Consider the following 20,862-nt stretch of genomic DNA (forward strand, 5'->3'; position numbering starts at 1 on the left):
GGAATTAAATAAGCTTTCTAGTCTGGGCTTGCCCAGTTTATTGTTACCCACCACATTTCCTTCCCCTCTGATTCTTTCTGACTTCCTCCCATGAGCTGCTACCAAATCCAATGCACTTAATGATCTGGTCTTCCCCTGGGCACCAATTACCTTTAGTTTGTGCTGCTTTTGTCCATAGAATATAATCTTTTCCTTGGCTTTCAAATGTCAAAGTGATTCCAGTGGAGCAGCAGACTGGCGTCAGGGCCAGCAGTTTTGCAGCAGATACAGAATAACAGTCTCTCTCTTTCACAGCTCGTCGCTGGCTCAACATCATGTGGTTGCAAGGAATCAGATACCTGAAACAGCAGTGTCTAGCATTACTTATCATCCTTTCATGTTAGAGAAAGCAGCAACACACAAAACTCCCTTCCTACCTTTCCGCTTTCTCCAAATTAAAAGAAACAGTAATAATATTTACAGCAATCCACTTTCTAAACCTCTCAGGAGCATGAAACCCTGACTCTATATTGTGACACTTGGTTTGATGATGAACTGTAAAGACAAGTAGAGACAGGAGATCAGTTGCATCAGAACAGGGAAGCGAAAAACCCTTTGTAGATTAGAGCAAACCTGTTGCAAGAAAGTATGGAGCAAGTGTGGGATGGGCAGATGTCAAAGGCCAGAAGAATGGGTTGGTCTTAAAATGAATGAGTTTTGTCCCAGAATCCTCAATTTATGTGTTTTCCTGGGAAATCCAGAGAGAGGCAGTTTATGTTTGCCAGGCAAGCAGCCAGAAAAAAAGGAGGGAAGGGTCAACAAGGTGTCTTACTGCAGTAGATCAAGACTGAGCTCTCAGGCAGAGGAGGGAAAAAAACACTGGGAGTACAAGAAACTGAGGAAGCACAGTCTCATGTTAAACTTCTTTAGAGCACTTTTGTTTTACTTTTAAAAAGCACTTCAATAAGACCCTCAGTGTTAACTGGACTGATGTTCTGCCATTTAAAATGCAAACAAATTCTAAAAGATTCCCTAAATAAACAAAAAAATTAATCACAGCACTCTACTGCTAGAGCAGTGACATACTTGTGTTCACAGAGGTCCTAAGAGCATTCCCAGAACAACAGGAAGAGCTATAGGGAATTTCACCTTAATGCCTGTGCGTGGAGAGACACACAGTATCTGAAACATTCATGTGATCTACAATGCTAAAAGCCCAAGTTAGTTACACCAATATCTCTCATCTAATACACACACCAAAATTATAAGTATTTTGAAGCAATGTATAGAATCACCACTTAAAACCAAAAATAATCAGTGCATTTAGTACACTACAATCTACCTACAATAGTTCAGGAACCTGAAGTACTTTCACTGAGAGAGGAATCAAAATGGTGAAAAACAAGAAAGAAGGTGGAAGCTGCAAACAAGTATATAGCTTTGTATCACAGTGCATAATACACTAGAGAAAACATGCACAGGAGAAGAATTACACATTTAGAAGCAGGGAATAAGGAGGTGATAAATATATTCTTAGCTTCTCTCACTTCTATAGAAATAAATCACAAGAAAAATCTCTTGCTCTGAAGATCTCAGGACGTAAATCACACTACGTCAGGTCTGGTAGACTTTTGTCACGATCATAAATATTCTTATCGCTGTAGTTGCTTGGATTTCCGCTCTCTTGGAGAACTCTCATCCAGCTCTGCATCCACAGGCAGAGATTATATGTCCCAGAGTCAGGATGAAGAATGGAAAAAGGAGTTCGGCCTTTACCTTAAAACTAGCTGTAACATCACATCTTCACAATGCAAGCCAATGAGTGTTCTGAACAATGCCAAGGAGACCACACAGAGCTGGAAAATAATAAACATTGTCAGTTTTTGATCTGAAAATTGGATCTTTCCAATCTTCCCTGCATACTACATTACAAAATGGCTCCGCCAGAACATCATGCTTTATAAGACACTCTTAGTATAATATTTCATTTTGTCAGCACCCCATGGGATTTTTTTAAGTTATCTGGAGCTATACACATAACGTTCATTTTAACAAAATGAAATCCAGAGCTTTCCTCCAAATAAGCTATAAAAAAGTCAGTAATTTACCAGTCTTAACTATTATTCAAATTTATTAATTTAATCTAGTGTGAACTGAACCCTGTAACTTCCAATACAGTGTGTTAGTTTCTACCTCTGACATGGAATTTGACCAATTAAAGGTCTTTTCTGAAAGAAAAATTATAAATCACCTCAAGTTTCTGTTGCTTTAAGTATAAGGAATGATTAATGTTCTGCACATTAAGAAGCTGAATGGCTCTAGAAATACAGCTTAAGGTACTGGACACAGACCAGGACAAACAAGCCATCTTTTGTCAGAATCTATTCCATATGGAGTGTTCATAATCTCTCTATTACAGGTCAGTTGAACAGCTGGGAGCTACAGCAAAGCACGAAGATCCTTTTTGCAAGACCAGGAGAAAGGATAGCATTCCTTGAGGGAATTGCATGCTTGCCTTTTTGGCAGAGGTCTGATTAAATACAGCTGTAACTAGGTATTTCAGTAGTCACACTCAGGAGAGACAAAAATCATACCCATTCTGTGATAGGCACCCCACTTTCACCCTGGCTTTAGGACAGACTACAAACATGGACTTCTGCAGGCTTTTTTGGTCATTAATTAGACATACAACACTTTCAAAGCTATCATACAGCATATTTCTACCTGCCAGACATTTGCTAGACTGCAGTTGTGCCCAAAATGGTAGAAGTATGAGCTGTATGCTTTCACAGACCACACTGTCTCTGTATCCCTGCCTCTTAATGTGTATTTCTCCTGTGCTGCTCTCTCACAGAAACAGTATCTTACAGCCAGCTTAGGCTCCCAGACCAGGCTGACTTGCGCAAATTATTTAGCATAAATTGACCCTTTCCTAAAGTTTCAAATGGGTGTTTAAATCTTGTCTCTCCCCGTATTAATTATGTAAATAACATATGAAATAATAATATGTGATAATACATGAAATTAATGGCACTTTTCAGTAGCTAACAAAATAAACAGATTAGGACAAAGTGAGGAAAAAGCTACAGATATTTCTCTACCTCACTTTTTCAGTCACTGAACATAACCTGTAATTCATTCAGGATTAAATCCAGCATCCTGCCTGGGCATTGCTTTTCTTCCACGTGGCTCCTCTTCCCTGCAGTCACTTCCCTTACTCCCACTGTTAAAATGCTCTGTTCTAGCTCTGCAACAGCACTATGTTCCTCTCTCCAGCCCGTGCTTTCTCAAGAATGTCAACTTAAAGACTCTTTGTTTCACCATTTCTGGTTCTCTGTTTCAGATGAGTGACAATATGATCAGCTGTCCATGGTGACCAAGACCAAATGAATGCATAGATTTCTTGAAATATATATATGCATCCATGTATTTCCCCCAGCTTGGTAGGTATCTCTGTGAAACAGTTAAATAACGAAGTTTAAGTGAACCTCACTTGATAGCCTCTGAAAAGAGAAACCTTCTTTGACTGCCTTTCCTAGTTTGGTCATTGAACACCAACAGAAGAACCAAGGAAAGGGAATAAGCAGAGAGAAGAGAAATGGAAAATGCTCATGAACTAGCCTGTGGAGAGGCAAAGCACAGCTCAAACTTGTTGCCTTGTCGCTGCTCTCCACTGCCTGTGCTTGGAGTAAACAGATAATCCAAGACTTCATGTCTACAGAAATAGATGGAGAGAGTAAAGGGACAAGAGAGAGAAATAACCGCAACTGGAGTTCTTAACAGGAATATGGGGACAGAGTTGAAGAGCTTCACAACAAGCCTCTGGAAAAAGCCAGATTTTTACACGAAAGGTGTGTTTTAGCCAGGGGAGGGACATCGGAGAAAACCAGGAAATCTCATTTCCTCTGTGAAATTTAGAGAGAGCCAAGTATAACTTTTCTTCATGCCATGAAAGTTCAAAAAAACCTGCTGCTGCCCTAAATTATCCTGTATTTAAGACATTTCAGTTTACAGGGAAATATTATTCATTTGTCTTTACAACCATATTGCAAAACAGCAATCTTCTGAATAAATAAAATCTATTTTTCAATTTTGTAAAAAGATTTTAAATATGCTCAGGAAACAGGATAGTATTTTTACAAGTCCAGTAAAAAGCATAGTCCTTTTTACAAGTTGCCTGTCTGTACGTAAGTTTAACCCTGTGAATTACTAATCAGTATTTTCATCAATAATAATGTACACAGCTTTTGTGCTACAGAAACACACAGAAGGCTGCAGTTCTGGCAGTTCTGCACTTGGCCAGGCTATACTGCAGAAAACTCCTTTAGCATCACAGAATCATTTTGGCTGAGATCCTGAGTTGCTCAAGGCTGCAGAATTCTTTACAATTCCCTTTTTGTTTGCCTATGTAACAGTATTAATGATTAGCAGAGACAACAGCATTTGCATTTTTGTTGACAGAAGCTGTTTCAGTTCTCATAGTTAATCCATCTTAGAGATGCACTAACAGCAGCATATATCGATATTTGCATGCACCCATATTTCAAAACAATTTTCAGATGAAGCTACTGTCCCTAACACACAAATTTAATGCAAGTGCTGATGTTCTGGCTTCTCTAAAATATTATTGCACATTCTAAACATTCACTTGCACTAAAACATTATTCTTAATTTCATCCATGAAGCTGTGCACCCCCCAAGAGTCAGCCAAGGCTGCCAGCCAAGCAAGACTCAGAAGGGCAGTCTGATGCAACAAGTCGTCATTTTCTCAGCCAGAAGGTCTAACTGTTAGCAAAGGTAACTACTCACTCTGTCAGCTCTCTCTCCAGCTACTGTGGCACACTGTGCCTGGGCTAAGAAGGGGTTCAGTGCAAAGCTGAGATAAACCTTATTGCACAGGGGAGCGAAGGCAAAGAAAAGGAAGCAGCAGCCCAATCACTTGAGCAAGAAAGTGCCACCTTCTAATCAAAAAAAGCTGGTAACATTACAGTTAAGTAAACATGCTACAGTAATACAGACTAGATTCCTGAGGAATACATCAGTGCTACTGCAGCTAACAAATGGGATCAAGTTGGAGAATCAGCTGCTTGCCTTACCCGGAATGGCGTGTTGATTCTGCTAGTCAGTGTATCTAGGATATGCACATTCTCATGTCGGTGCAGCAAAATAAAGCGGAGGAAAATCTTGAGGAGAGCTGGTTCTGAAACGCTGCGCAAAAAGAGATCCAGGTAGGCAGTAGTAGTCATCACTTCTTCCACAGTCACCTACAAGCAAAAGTAAAGCAAAAGTAATGTAAATGCAAACATACTGCAATCACAAATGTCCATCCATCCATCCATCCATCCACCCTTTGCAACTGTATACCTTGTAAACACTCTTAAGTTCTCCACCCATAACACTGCCACAAACCACTGAGGTCTTTGCTCCTAAATTTTCAAAAATCATGCTTCTGAATGCCTTGCAAGCTTTTTAAACCCATTTCTTATCTGTCTTGCTTCCCCAAGAAAAAGAACTCTCCCCCAAACCGACACCCCAAATCTCACACATAAGAAAATCAAAGAACCAAATCATGCTAGAAGATCCCCATCACCTTTCTGGCCATGTCACCTCTTTTATCACACTTGTGTCATCCCTCAGAAGCTTTTTCAGATTTTGTGAAAACCTACATCTAACACAATTAAAAATAAATGTCAGAGCACAAAGCACAGTACAAAGCCATGATCCTAGAGCTTTAAAGAGAAAATCCCCATAGATGTCCAGAATTTTGTCACAATTTTCCTTCCTTTTATTTTGCCACAGCACAATTCTGCACAATTATTACTCTATTTTTAAAAGGAGTATGAATACACATATAAACACACATAAAGCCAAACCCAAAATCTTCACTAGTGACTATTATTAGATCAAAATAGAATTCAAATATCCATGTGACACTTGCATACCATAATGCACACTGCTCTGCTTACTGCAATCCTTTGGAGATTATCTATTCACTGTATACACTGGCAAAGCACACAAAATTCCAAAGCCCACCTCAGCACCATGTACTGCTTTTGCAAAGTCAGCTTTTTTAAAATAGTTACCCAGGAACCTAATAAGCTTAAGTGCACAAAGATAAATCCTTAAATACAAGAATCTGCCTATATGAAAGGAAGTATTAAACATCTTTTGTTTACCAAACTTAGCTGGATAAATGAAAAGACTGATTTTATTAAAAAAAAAAAAAGCTGTCACTTAAGAGCTAAGAGGATTTAGAAAATATTCAGAAGGGCAACATTTACGTAACATGCTGTAAATATTCAAATCCCTGTTCCATTATGCTGCATGTTAGCCATGTACACAGTAATGTCATGATGCAAACATTCTCTTTAAAGCATTTAAGATCACAGGCTGCTTCTGGCTGGTTACACAGAACATAGGAATGGGGTATGCAGCCTGCAGACCTTGTGAGACAGAAGCTCTAAAGTGAAGGTCGCTGAATCAGTCTGAGGCTTTATTCTAATACTCAGCTACACCATCCTCAATACAGTGGGTTACCAGCTCATTTTGGCATTAGAAAAAAAGCACCAGTGCAGCAGCAACAGTTGAATTTTTCATCAGGAAATAGAAGCAGCTCAGCTCCAACCAGAAACTTTTTTTTTTTTTTTTTTGCAATAGCCAAAAGGTCTGGGAAAAAACAGCTTTCTGGTGAGAGTTAGTGACTGTTGCCCTGAGAACTGGCTTACTTTTATTTTCTTCTTCTTTTTTTTTTTAATAGCAGCAAGCAGTAAAAAGCAAAGCCCAAGAAATCCATCATGTGACATCATTATTACAGCATTGATGAGTTTAAACCTTCTGCCAAGGAAAGGCCAGACAGAAGTAATACATCGTCATGTCTCCATGTCACTTCTTCATCCTTTATGGGGAAAAGAAGCACATTCTTGGCCTGTAGGTTTCACACCTGTTTGCTGACAGAACGTATATGCATAAAATACCGAAGCTGTAAATGAAAGGAAGAAAAGCCAGCAGATTCACAAGGGCAGTGACCTTTTTCTGAAACTGATGCTCTTTGGACAACTCATCCTACATTTCTAGCAGTGAGAGAAACCCATACACTTTTCAAAGTGCATATCATGAATGAAACACAGAGCAGAAGAAAGCCAGCTGGAGACCAGTTTAGAAAAGAAATGCTGAATTCTGAGAGCATGTGAGTGCTCCTAACAGCTTGGGGAGTAGACAAAAAAAGAAATCATTTTTAATAGCCAACACTTCACTGATACCACTAAACAGAGCTAGAAGAACCAACCAAAGATTAATGAAGCCCTAATAGTTCACAAGGGAGTTACTTACAATCTTGTTAAATCTTAATTTTTTGAATTGAGGGGATTTTGTGCACGGTACCACATTACAATTAATTTTTAGTTCTTCTTGGGAAAGAAGCTGCTGAATCTGCTTAACCATTTTCCAAGAAAGAGAGATGATGACTAAGTTTTGTCAATATTTAAATGGATTTGTAAAAATCTTTTTATTTTTCAATGAAAACACATTGCCTTATCCACAACACTCCTTCAAACTTTCTCAAGAAATGAAGCTAGGGTCTATTTTGCAGCTCGCTGTGCAACACTCAAAGCAGGCAAGTCAACGCTGTGCAAGCAATTTTAATGATATCATGTTTTAGAAGTACCAGTGCTCTCTCAGTGTGCCTTGTGTGCAATTTAACCATACAAACCAGCAAGGAGACCATCCTCCTGCTTCCCCACAAGAGCAAATCAAACAAAAATATTGCTTTGGGGCATTTAAATGAAAGCCATGTTTGCAGCTTAGGAAAAAGACCGATTAACCTGGCAAGCAGATGCCTTGTGCTTTTACAGTTATATCTTATTTTGCCACCTTGCATTCTGGGTTTGCTTCTCTCTTTCAGCATATCTGACAGTAGGTGTAACTTCTGAAGATTTGAGGCACCTAGAGAAGTATTCAAAGAAGCCAATTTTAACTCCACAAGGCTAATTTTTCTTTTACTCTATGGGATACATTAGTCTGCTCTGATTGAGCCTCTAGAGAACTCACTCTTTTTGCAATTAACTAGAGAAGGACGTCGGAGAAATAAGTTACACTAGGCAAATCCCATCCTTGGCAAAAACCCTTTTAACTCTGCACACCTTCTCTACAGATCGCATCATACATAATACATGGAGTGTTGAAAGTGAGACTAGTTCAATTTGTGCAGTTATTATTGAAGATCTTTGTTTTCGAAGATCCTAAAGCCATGCTATTAAGCTTCATTCAGACTACCTACTGGTTGTCTCCTCTTAAACAAATGTCTCATGAGACAGATTTGAGGAAAGAGGGAAATCATTTCTAATAAATTCAAATCAGTACTTAGGTAAATAACAAAAGAACAAATGTTCCCAGACAACTAAACAGGTACTACCCATATTAAGTATGTCCATTACAGTCAAATACTGAGGCAGCTTTACAAAACCTGTTAATGTAAACATTGGTTATAGTATCATTTGTCCAAGTAAGCTTTTAGCTAGCCCTCAGAATTGAACATCGTTGAAAAGATGATAAAAAGCAAGTCAAAACTTACACGAATCTGATACTCACTTTGAAAATTCTTCACCTCTGATAATTCAAATGTCAAGAAAAATACCACAACAAAGGGAGACTAATAAAATTCCTTAGTTAAGGAAGTAAATTTCAAGCTATGTTTTGATAAAGGTATTTCGGCAATATCAACAACAAAACCAGAAACCCACCAGTAGCATCCCTTGCTTTAGATCCCTCCTGCTAATGGTAGAGACGAGGGATATTGCTGCTCCGAAGATAAAATTATAGGATTGAAAATAAAAAAAACAAGAAAAAAATACATATCCATTGCATTAATCAGACCACTCCACCATTTTTATTTTATTTCATTATTAACAGTTGTAACAACTAAAAGTTGATGGATTTTTTAAAATATATATATAAATTTAAAGTGTCCATCTAAAAATACCATTAAAAAAGTCTAATCCACATATTTTTCTGTACAACAATCATTTGTCACAGATCTGTTTAAGATGTAAACTGCTACAAAAGGGACTACCTGAGATTCTTCATAGTCAGACAGATACTTGACAGGAGATTATTGAAAAGAGAAAGCCACTTTTAGCCATGTAATACCCTTCTCTAATTATGTAATAATTTTTAGCAAATCTTTTCTCGCCTCCTCTGATGACTGATTAGATGGTGAGGCAGAACACTGTAAAGAGATCCAGCTTTTACAAGTTACTGTGCCAAGTAATAGCAAAGAGCTAGAAATTACTGTCATTGTGAGTTCAGTTTAATATATTACACTCACTGTGTTAGACCAATTGCACTGATGCTTTATTACTGGCTATTTTCCTTTGGGAATCACACAATATGTTTTCTAATTTACAGCTTCATGCCCACTTACAGGAATACGGCTACATGATTCCTCCTTTCCATCACAATTTTCCTTCTTAAAAGGACTTCATATTGCCCATGAAAAGAACATAAATGTTCTTAATAGAACCTATTCTCTAGATCCACGAGCAGTTTTAATCTGAATAAGCCCACCTCACTGACAAAAAAAATTCCAAGCATTTCTACTCCCTCCTAATAATTTTCAACTTCTTGCCCCCGCTTATATAAGCAAAAGGGTTCCTGTTTCACTTCTCTGCACAGTGAATTGGATGAGAGAATTGATTCAGATTAAAACTATCCAGACGTAAAGGTGAGTTTTAACCTCAATCAGTTTCAAATATGAACAGTTGTCCTGGCAAAAGAGAGAGGGACAAGCAGGATCAGGGACAGAGGAAGTTTGCACATTGGGGGAACCAGAAAACGCATACTATTTCAGCTTTCCTCACCTTAAGTTTATAAACTCCTTCAGTTTACACCAGGTGAAAATTCAACTGCGCTGCAGTGTTTGATGCAAAAAGTGAAAGGCACCTTTACGTATACCCACACCATAGCTGCTAAAGTTAAGCTTTGTGCTATTACTGGGCTTCTCCAAAGCACAAGACTACTCAAAGTTTTCCAGTGACACTTGGTTTGCATGTTTTTACAGCAGCTGTCCAAATGCTTTTCAGTAAGGTGAAAGATGGTATTATCCCTAAATGGGAACTGACAGTCTTGTAGGATATTTATAAAGATGTTCCTTCTAATCTGTAGAGTATAATTTACTGGTCATTTCCCCCTAGCTGAGCTGTGTAATCATCAAGCAAGTATTATTGAATTATCACAGTAGCATGCCATGTTAAAGGCTTGCTTTTAGATGGGTTAGTGTGCAGTAGATTTGAGATCCTTTTGACAGAGTTTATTTGACAGGACCATGCCAGCACTTCCGCAGAGCAATTCTGTTCACTTGGCCAACAGAAATGTTTTACACTAAAAAGCTGGTACAATTTTCCATTATTCAGACTAAACCAAGCCTATTCAGATTAAAACAAGCCTTCCAAGTACAAAAATAATTATATCACAGTTAGCAATTAAATGCCATGTAGTAAAGCTGTAAACGCTGACATTAAAAATTTGCTTTTATCATATAATTCGTCAAATTTTAGTGCTTTCTTCAGTAAATTGAAGTACCACAAATGACATAAACATTCAAGATGTTCTGAATAACTGTCTTTGTAACCCAAATTCTCTGAATGCCAAACTAAAATTAAATCATATGCGCTTACAGTACAAGGACGTATATAACCAATCTGAATTGTATCAAAGATAACATAATATTTACATATACCACAGTGTGGCTCCTAATTAACTAGCACATGGTTTTAACTACAAAATATATATCCATATTAAGGACCTTCAGAAAAGGATTTCACTTACATTTCACTTAATAGTGCTGTAACTACCTAAAAGAACAAGGTAAATAAACACAATCTACTAACAAATATATGAGGACTAAAATAAGGCAATACGGTCTCTAGCAGAACCAGCAAAAATTACTTCCATGAGGTTATTCTGGATTCACTCTGGGATTTCAATTAGGTTTCAACTGAGGAGAAAATTAGTCTTATTCGATCACTTAGACCCTTGTATAATTTGTCCCCAGAAGATCTCGTATTTTATTGATAGAGTTCAAAGATGCTAGTTTTGAAAGTGCAGCAAGAAATAGACAGTGAAATATGTCACAGAATTGAATGGTATGGTCCTGTATCTGAGCAGAATTACACCTTCTCATGATTACTTTTTTCCTAAGTACCAAAATGTAGAGAAAAACATACAGAATTGCATAATTTAAGTTGTAACTGATATGCCATCAAAAATTACCAGTCTTAATTTAAGAACTGATTTAGTCAGAAAGTCTCAATTTTCTTAAATCCCAGACACTTACACTAGAAAGAATAAAAGATAGTTTGGGCAAAAATTTAAATAATGGATTGTTACTACAAAAAGAAAACTACCAAATTAACATTTGCTTTAGATCTGCATCTTTACAGACAAAACAATTTATTCCTTCTGTTTTTAAATGAATTTGGGACCTTGCACAAAGACACACACTACTACCACCACCACCCAAACAATACCATTGAATCACTTTTTTTGATGTTTTTGAAGAAACTCGTATGTCAGAAGTAAGGAAGTTAACTCTTCTATAAAAAGTACAATAACACCCAGACAACCAAAGAACGAGGCAGGGCTATCCAGCACAGCCAGTTAATGCATATCCTCAGCTACATAATACAAATCTGGGCTGTGACTACCCATTCAGCAATGTGCAGCTTTGGAGATACCAACACACTTGCCAATCGCTCATTACACGTAGGTGGGATAACCCACACAAAGTGACAAGACTAGTACAGACAAGGTATAAATTAGGCTACAAGAATATTCTATATTTAGGATACTTATCTTTGAAAAATGAAGTTAGGTAGTCATAAGCTTGAGAATGTTTGGGTTATTTAAGCACATCATAGTTAATCTGCTACATAAATAACCTTCACAGAGCTCACTGTGAAAAACAGGTTATTTCAAGCTAGCTTGCTTGCCCAATCAATTTGAAACTTCCTTAACTGGAAAAAACCTGAACCAGAGAACTCTTTCTTGAACTCCATACTAGCTTCCTGAGATAAAACCAGAAAAATCACACCAAGCAAAATATATTGGTCTCCCCACCCCCTGACTTTTTCATAGAAACACATCTCCATCCTCAACAGTCTTGTACTGTTTCATTCACGCAGTGAACTGTGTACATAGTAAGTATTTATAGGGAGATAATCTGCAAAAAACCTAAAAAAGGCAGAGCTTACTACACAGTTCCATAAATGTTACAAACATTTCAAGATCACACATACGCATATCTTAAAGTTTTGGACCACATACTGAAATTCTGAAATACTTTTACTGAAATTCTTATGCTGCTTTAACTAAAAGTCTTGTTTGATAGTCAAATGTTTTAAGATGGAAGAAGGGAAGGAGGGAAGGAAGCCAAGGAAAGGAGACAAGAGGTCTGCATGGATGAATTAGGAGCTCCTAACAAATGTGAAACATGGAAGAGACATAAGCAGGTAAAGGCGACCCAGAAGGAATATGGAAAAAGTGTTCAAGTGTGCAGGGAAAGGATTAGGAGAGCCAAAGCCCAGTTGGAGTTGAAGAGCTTCAACAGCAAAAGAAAGACTATGAAAAATGCATGGTCACTGCTGACTGGGAATGGGGACCTGGTGACAGAATACATTGAAAAAGTCACAATATAGCAGAATAGTTAGGGTTGGAAGGAACCTCTGGAGATCATCAAGCCCAAGCTCATTCCTGACTGGAACCATCTTTGGAAAAACAAATTGCTCCAGCACAATTTTCTTCCTCAAGACATTACTTCTTGAACTAAAACTAGAATATAGTACAGAAAGATCAGGTTTGTAGCAGTGTGCCTCCCCAGGTCATTCAAGAGCAGACCCAGAAGCTCATCTCTCTTCCAATTTTTACACTAAGGTTGAACCATGGGTGCCAGATTGGATATGGGATGTTAAGGGCTGAATGCTATATGAAGTTTAGACTTTCTTCCTTCTTTCTTTTCTTTCTCCCTCCCTCCCTCACCCCCCGATCACCAAGAATTATCAGAAGCAGCTGTTCTACCCCAGTTAAATTCTAGAAAAAAGATTTATAGAAACATCTTACGAAGATGTGCCAATAATTATCATCATCTCTTCTTAGCACCCTTTAACCTTTCACAGATGTCTTCCTAATCAGGTATTTATACTACACTCCATTACACACTGAATTTGAACTCACAAGCAGAACGAGTCGGAACAACCCAAACTGAATGACTGAATGAAAACTAAAATCTTCAGCCACAAGCAGACTTTATGATATCAAACCAACTTCAAGCGAGTTTAAAAGAAAAATCAAGATCCATTTAGTATTGTGTTAAATGAAAGAACTTCTGTTTTAAAAACCATCATAGTACACTGGCCTTTCTCTCATTTTGGCCCTTTTAATTTTTTATTAACCTAAAGGTTAATTACAACACAAATCCCCAAAGGGGTGATACAGTTTTCAAAGCCCACTCCTCAACTTAGCATGAATGTTTCCAATGGCAACTAGAAATTACTTTGATATATGAAAGAGCTGTTATAGCATAATTATCTGTCTTAGCACATAGACATCTATCCCAAAATCTAGTATGTAAAATATTTATTTTCTGTTAAATTAACATGGAGCACAGCAAAGAAAGACTGGAGAGGTCAAATGTGCCTCTACTTACTTGATTCCTTTTGCTATGGAGTTTTGGTCTCACAGATGTGAGAGGCTTGTATCAGATCCACTAGATGGTGCAATCCATCTTCTCCATTAAATGCATTTGAAGTTTATACACAAGTAGTTAATTTTTAACGAGAAAAAGGTCAATCTTAAGGCTAATCAAGGAAAGGCTTATTACTGGAAGAACAAGGCACCAAACAGAGTGTTGGGGTTCAAGAAAGATCTAGGCTTAAAACTCTCATGTTAGCAGCCAGTATTCCCATTTTCAAGAGAACTATGATTTCACTCAATTTCAGAGTATATAAATGAGGTTCAACAAAATTTTAATCACATGGAAAAAAAGTAATCAGAACAGCAATCTTTAAATTAGTTAAGTAACATGAACAGGGAAGTAATCAACCCTATAGGGTGTTAGCAGATTTACTGACTGATAAGAATGGCTTTTAGAGGCATGGTAGTACTCAAAACAATCTAAGATTAGTCTTGAGTACTTCAGAGATAAAAACAGAACTCACTATGAATCCATTCTGATATCTCCCTTGTTATCCATAACCTTGACCTAAAACTGGTTAGGCTTTTTACTTCTAATTCCCAGTCTTGGTAAGGGATTAAGTCCAGATACAGAAATAGAAAAAAATACTGCCAGGTAAGGAGGTGAACTATTTCAGTGACAGGCTACAGCTTTGATCTGGATCACAGCCAACTTTTACTTGAACCCTCACCAAGCTCCAAAATGTTTGAGGTCTGCTGAATCATTGAAAAAGACTCTACACTGCTTATGACTTTCTTGGAGACTATTTATCATGAAGAATTGTGTGCGTTACTAAAACAAGTGGTGGACAAGAAGGCAGGGTATGGTGTTTCACTGTCCTCCAGGAAATGGAACAGCTGCAGTGCTTTCTGCTTGGCAGGCTTAGTGAAAATCAGGAGACCTTCAAATGTAATTTATTGGTTATCTTCTGGCAGTTTTTCATGGATTTTTACTTTCAGCAGTTCCTCCTTTTTCTCCTCAAACAAGGTGTTCTTTTACAGGGCAATGAAGACTGTTAATTCAAAGAATCCTAGAACCACAGAATGGCCTGGGTTGGAAGGGACCTTAAAGATCATCTAGTTCCAACCCCTCTGCAGAGGACAGGGGCACTTTTCACTACACCAGGTTGCTCAGAGCCCCATCCCATTTGGCCTGAAATACTTCCAGGCATGGAGAACTGACATAATTGACATATTCTGCAACAGTTGAAAATGTAACTTCTTGCAGCCTGAGAAACAAACAAAAAAAATTAAGCAAATTCACCAACATTGGTGTCATATTTTGCAGAGAATAACCCCTAAAATTCAAAGAAAAGGGGAAAATTTTTTCTTCAATGTAACATAAATTGCACACCAACACATTAGAAAATTGATACGAGACTCCACTTTAGGAAAATAGTTCTACCAATAAGGAACTACAGAACAATAGCAACTTTGCTAAAATTGGTACAATATTTATTGACCTTTTCCTTGTGGGCATTTTCCTTTTGGAAAATATTTGGAAAAAAAATGCTCATGGAAACATGTCTGCCATGATGAAATGTCTAAAATGTCACTGCTTTTTTGACAATATGTGAGCCTAGGATAACAAAAATATTTTGGTTCTGAACTGCACTTAAGAATTTTAAACATTTTCAGAAATACCTATATCGTGCTTAATAAAGCATAGAATGAAAAGATGGAAAGTTAGTCTAGAAACTTACCGAATTGTATGGAAGTCACTACTGACAGTACATTTAATATGATCTTTACAGAGAGGTCTTCCATAATACCTTTACCCGTTACTATTTTGTGTCATGCTTGCATACACCACTGACCTTATGGAGTGCAGGAGCCATTACTGGCACCAAAAATCCATTGTAAATGTAATTCACAAGCTGGTTACGTATCAAGGGATGTGCCACCTAGGAGGGTGAGGGAAAGAAAGACACAGAGTTCCAGTGAGGTTTAAAAGAAGACAGGGAATAGATAACTATCATCCACTACCAAAACCTTTCCCATTTAATCAAACATTTGTCCTCCTCACCAGCATTTGCTACAATTCAAGTTCTTAAAGACTGTTCCCTCTACAAAGAAACTGCTTAATTACAGTAAGTCTGCCGAAGGTAGCGACAGGGCTTTTCAATCTTCCTGCACGCTGACAAGAATGAATGGATGGACAGAGAAGTGTGTACACCCATGTATCAAAGGGAGATTTGAGATTCTAAATTTAGCTCCCACAACCTCATCAGGGTCACTTGAAGGTGGATTTGCCATTGTTAACTTGTCTTCCTAGAAGAAGAAAAAGCAGAACAGCTGCTTTCCTATGGTTCAAGAGTAGGTAAACCAAAGCACTCACTATCTATAGGGTAAAAATATATTGTTCACATGCCCCTCTCCCAGCCACTGTAAAACAAACAGAAAATATACCAAAATCTACATTATTCATTCAATAGGATGGTTAGGATCTTAAAAAAAAAAAGAACTGTTATTAAAAGACAAAAATTCACTTTTGTAATGAAGCATTCATTTTGTCTTTGCAATGAATACATAGTATTAATTCATGTATATAAAAGCAAAATAAAATTCCATTCAGAAGCTTTCAAAGTTAATATATTTTGTTTGAAGTTCACAAAGTTCACGTAGAGACTGGAATGTCACAGCCTACTTGTGGCCACAAATATATTCTCCCACTTGCAATTCTTACTAGACTTCCTTTAATTTGGAACCCTTAATTTGGAAAGGGGAAGAAAAAGGGTGGCCCCCTCCTTTGCTGTGATCCAGGGAAAAAGTAGTAAATGTCTTGGCTACACTGTCCCTTTTTAATCTCTGGTCAAAGTTTTTGGGTCAACACAGAGAAAGCCACACCACAAAGACCACTGCATGCACAGAGCAAAAATTCCTTCAGCAAACGAGCTTTCAATTTAACTGAAGAAAGACTATACTAGACACAATCAACCAGCAGTCAGAAACTGCTCCTTCTACATGTCAGCTGAAGATCCTCTATGATTTTGAATTTATTTGAACAGCGATTTTAAAAGAATTTGTTCCTCTTTAGTTTTTCTGCAGCACTCTTTATATTACCTTTTAAAATAAAGGTATGAAATATGGTCTCCCACAAATGTAGATCTGCAGAATAACTCTGGTTAGACACCAAAATGAATATTGTCTCCTATTCATGTTTAAACATGCATGTTAAAAAATCTTGTATATTGCATTTGAACAATGACAGCTATTATTTTTGCTTGTTCAATGCTTTAACAGTCAATCAGTTCCTTTATTTCGCATACATTGCATTAAAACATGTTTTATTTAACAATAAATGTGACTAAACTTTCAATTCTATTCAGCACATTTCTTCAAATAATACATAAATCTACCGGTTTTGTAGAATTTATATTATGTTTTAATGAAAAACTGGACTAGGGTTCTATAGGCGTTTTTCCTAGCCTTAAAAACAATATGTAAAGACAGAAATCTCATTTTAGATTTAAATCAGAAAAAAAAACAGTAAGGAAGGAAAGCAAAAAAAAATTGTTAACAAGAAATATTAAGCACAGAGTGGATTCAAAACAGGCCAATCTAAAATGAATTTATATTTCTAGGAAGATACTTAAATTCTGCTCGGAAGGTTTTCTTTATGTTGTACTCACCAACAGGCAAAACAGACTATTTTCACTATTTTCCTTTGTATGCTATTATGAGAGCTTAGACAAACACAGATACAAAAACATTTTCCCACATGTAAAGGCATTCAATTTACTTTTAGTATCAACAGTGGTATTAAAATGCAATAAATATTTATTTTTTCTTTTAACAGAAAATCCTCCCAATTACATAATGAAATATCAAGCTTTCACTTGAAACACTTGTCACTTGAAAACCAAAAATTCATTAATTCATCCTTATAACCAGGACAGACAGCACAAAACATTAATTTTATAAGCAATTTCTTTTAAAAGTCCATACCATTAAAAAAAGTAAATTAACTCTATAATTTACAAACTTCTGCAGAAAATATAAAAGACTACTACTTCAAAAGAACAGGCCAACTCTGCTCAATTACCTGTATCACAGCATTGCAAAATTCAAGGGAATTCATGAATTGCACAAGGGCTGGTGACAAAAGCCAGTCATCTTTCAGCAGACAGTGCCATTCTTCTCCTTTTTCTTCCAGCTTTGTAGGCAGAGATGAATAGAGGCCACTTAGTCCTGTTGCTAGCACCTGTATTTCAAAAATAGAAGAGGAAATAAATTAACTGTCCATCTGCTTGAATGGCAATGCCACAAATGATATCTCCTATTAGTTTCAGGAATATAAGAGAGTGTTAAGATTAATCTCATTTCCTTTCAAAAAAGTCCTGGGGCAGAAAGACATAAATATTTTAAGGAGCCTTCTATACAATATTCTTCTTTCAAGATCTGATATTTAGGAGAAAGTGATGGAGAAAATCAGATTGTTTTGTCTATTTTTTTATTTTTAATCCTAAATTATAATTTCTTTTTAAATTCTTCTAAAACCATTTCGCTTTCTTTTGGTCCCTTTTAGAAACAGCCATCACTGCTGTATATTCACAGCTTGTCTTTTTTTGGTGATTCAAATGTTACTGCTTACACATGCCTACAGGAAGTAATTTCACTTGGAAACATGAAATATTAGAAATGGAGGGGGAAAGTGCCCCATCAAGAAAAAGCTGATGTTCAGCGTCATTTAGACCAGAGATATATGTTGACTTTCATTCCCAGGCGACTGAAGTCAGCTGAATCCACTTAAAAAAACCAAAACAAAACCAAAAAAAAAAAACCACAAAAAAACCACAACTGTTCAGAACTTCTCTTTTTCCTTTCTTATTTATTTGGAAGGGGGAAGAAGAAATAAAAAAGCCTGAAATAAGTTACTGTTTAAACATTTTTTCCAGTAACATTAAGGCTTACAGGTGATTTACATAGAATGTATCACTGAAGCATAAGATCACACTTTTAGTTACAATTTAAAAAGCATACTTCTAAAAAATGTTTTTAAGTTTTGTTTAATATATCTAGAGTATGGTAGCTTCAGGTGAAGGTTTTAATTATTAAAGTTATTTGAAGCTGGAAACTTCCTAAATATTATTCAGTACTCTTATCTTTCTGACATGATTTTATACAACTTCAGGATAATTTTTAAGATGATTCTCATTTTTATGGAAACATTAAAACTCAGCCTGATGGAAATCTTTTTAATTTTCATTCAACAGACTCCTCTAGGAATTTTTTCTCTTACAAAGGGCTACTTGGCATCTACAGGGCTAGACTGTCAAAGCTCAGATGAAACACAATTCTCTTATCTATTAGAAAACAAACAGTTGACAATGTGCAGGTCAAAGACCAAGGGTTGACAGAAGGGGATTCAGGTTCTGATCAAATGCAAATGCAAGTGACTGTAATTGTTAACCCATCCAGTCAGACAAAGGCTGTTTTTCTGTATATTTCCCGTTACTAATTCACATAATTTTTAAGATGCATTTATTCTGCATATATAATTAAGCCAAATATTAAGGGGGGGAATACTGTGGAAAATTCACTGCTTTAGCACAGTGACACATACACAGTTTTATACACATATATATGCAGATAGACGAAGGACAGGTAAAAGACGATGTGGAGACACATTAAAAAACTAAGAAGCTAAAGCTATTGAGCAAAGTTTTATTTGTATGACCACATTCTTTTATAACCAGAATCTTTTTTGTTGGTTTTTTTTTCTCTTTCTCACAGTAGAAGAGCTCAGAAAAAAGTTATGAAAATCCTACTTGGCCCATAGAACTATCTGCATGTAACCCACACAAACAGTTCCACTCACAAACCCAGGCTTCAGAGGAGAGAACTTGAGATTCTTTTGTGTTACAAGCTGTTAATTAATGCACACTTGATTTTCCATTGTCTGCTTAAAATTTAATTGCTATTCATAAACACATCCTACTGTCTCAGTAAGCAATCTGATTTTCAAAGCAGTATACTATCCACATTTCTCCTTCATATGGATATTAGTCCCTAAGCATAAGAAACTGACCTTGAACAAAACATGCTACTCTCCACTAAAAGGAGCAGTGAACTCCCAATCAGTATATGTCTTGAATTCTTTAGTTTGTCAGACCTACTGAAGTAAGAAGTGTCAGATGCAGCTGCTAAAATCTGTAAAGTTTAGAAAGCTCTTATTTTTGGTATGAAGTACAGCTCAAATGGCTCTACGAAACTGTTTCTTAAGCACTAAGAGAGTAGCCACTGCAAGCAATTCCATTTCTTTAGATAAAAAATATTTGAAAACATTCACAGCAGTATATGGTATGTACAGGATTACCATTTGAAATTACCAACAGAACATTCTATAAGCAGATCTATAAAATACTGCACATATACAGACTACATTACAGAGTTTTAATCAGTAACAAAACATCAATAAAAAAAAAATCTGAGAAGTAAGGAAATGAATGAGTTCACATCCTGAAAGGGCAAGATTGGTTTTATTTTTTGTTTTATGCAAAGCAGTGTCCTTTTAAACTTTTCCCGACATTTGTCATGTCAACCCTACATGCTCATCTACTTTCAGAAGCATTTCCAGCAGGTTCCTTCTCACCATCAACCAGTTAAATTTTTACTTTCTCTTGACTCACAGAACGCACTGACTGACTACGTGATTTGTAATCGCAGACACATTATGTGATTATAATATGTTGTTAATGCACGATCAATTGCTACCTGGACAACTCCTTCCCTTTAATAATTCCCTTTCCTCTCACATCCATAGTCTTTCTATCCCTACGCAGTTTCAACATTTCAAGGACACTGCAGAGCCATCCCTCCTCCTGCTTTAATACTTGCTTTCCTAAGCTCTGAGGTATTTACAAATACAAGGTTTTATGGAGAGACTTTGAGATGTTATCCAGCTCAAAATTTTTAAGAAGCATTATTTTCTTACTATAATGTTGAACAGATAGTGTCTTCAGTCAGATTCAGAAAACTTTCAGATTGAAACATGATAAAAATTATATGGTGTGACATCAGAAAACTTTATCCAATAGTTTGCCTACACATTGTGTCTTCAAAACATTTGTTAGTGATGTACCTTACTGCAGCCTCTCTCCTTCCTCCTTTTTAGTTTATTCACCTACAGTTCTGAATACTATGGAACTATGGACAATT

The 20,862-nt window shown here is 36.7% G+C and overlaps 1 protein-coding gene across 9 annotated transcripts in view; it reads right to left on the reverse strand.

The window, feature by feature from the left end:
- FAM160A1 (family with sequence similarity 160 member A1) overlaps positions 1-20,862 on the reverse strand; it is an 87,797-nt gene that overhangs the window by 11,796 nt on the left and 55,139 nt on the right. For all 9 annotated transcript variants that reach the window (XM_027676926.1, XM_027676919.1, XM_027676923.1 and 6 more), the window contains 5 exons: positions 17,747-17,905; positions 15,519-15,605; positions 5,076-5,243; positions 1,756-1,835; positions 151-338 (listed from right to left, as the gene is read on the reverse strand). In XM_027676926.1, coding sequence (XP_027532727.1) covers positions 151-338; positions 1,756-1,835; positions 5,076-5,243; positions 15,519-15,605; positions 17,747-17,905 — 682 coding nt within the window. The remainder of the gene's footprint in view (positions 1-150; positions 339-1,755; positions 1,836-5,075; positions 5,244-15,518; positions 15,606-17,746; positions 17,906-20,862) is intronic.

Source organism: Neopelma chrysocephalum, unplaced genomic scaffold, assembly GCF_003984885.1.
Source record: "Neopelma chrysocephalum unplaced genomic scaffold, ASM398488v2 Primary Assembly neopelma1_42b, whole genome shotgun sequence".
NCBI classification, from domain to species: domain Eukaryota; kingdom Metazoa; phylum Chordata; class Aves; order Passeriformes; family Pipridae; genus Neopelma; species Neopelma chrysocephalum.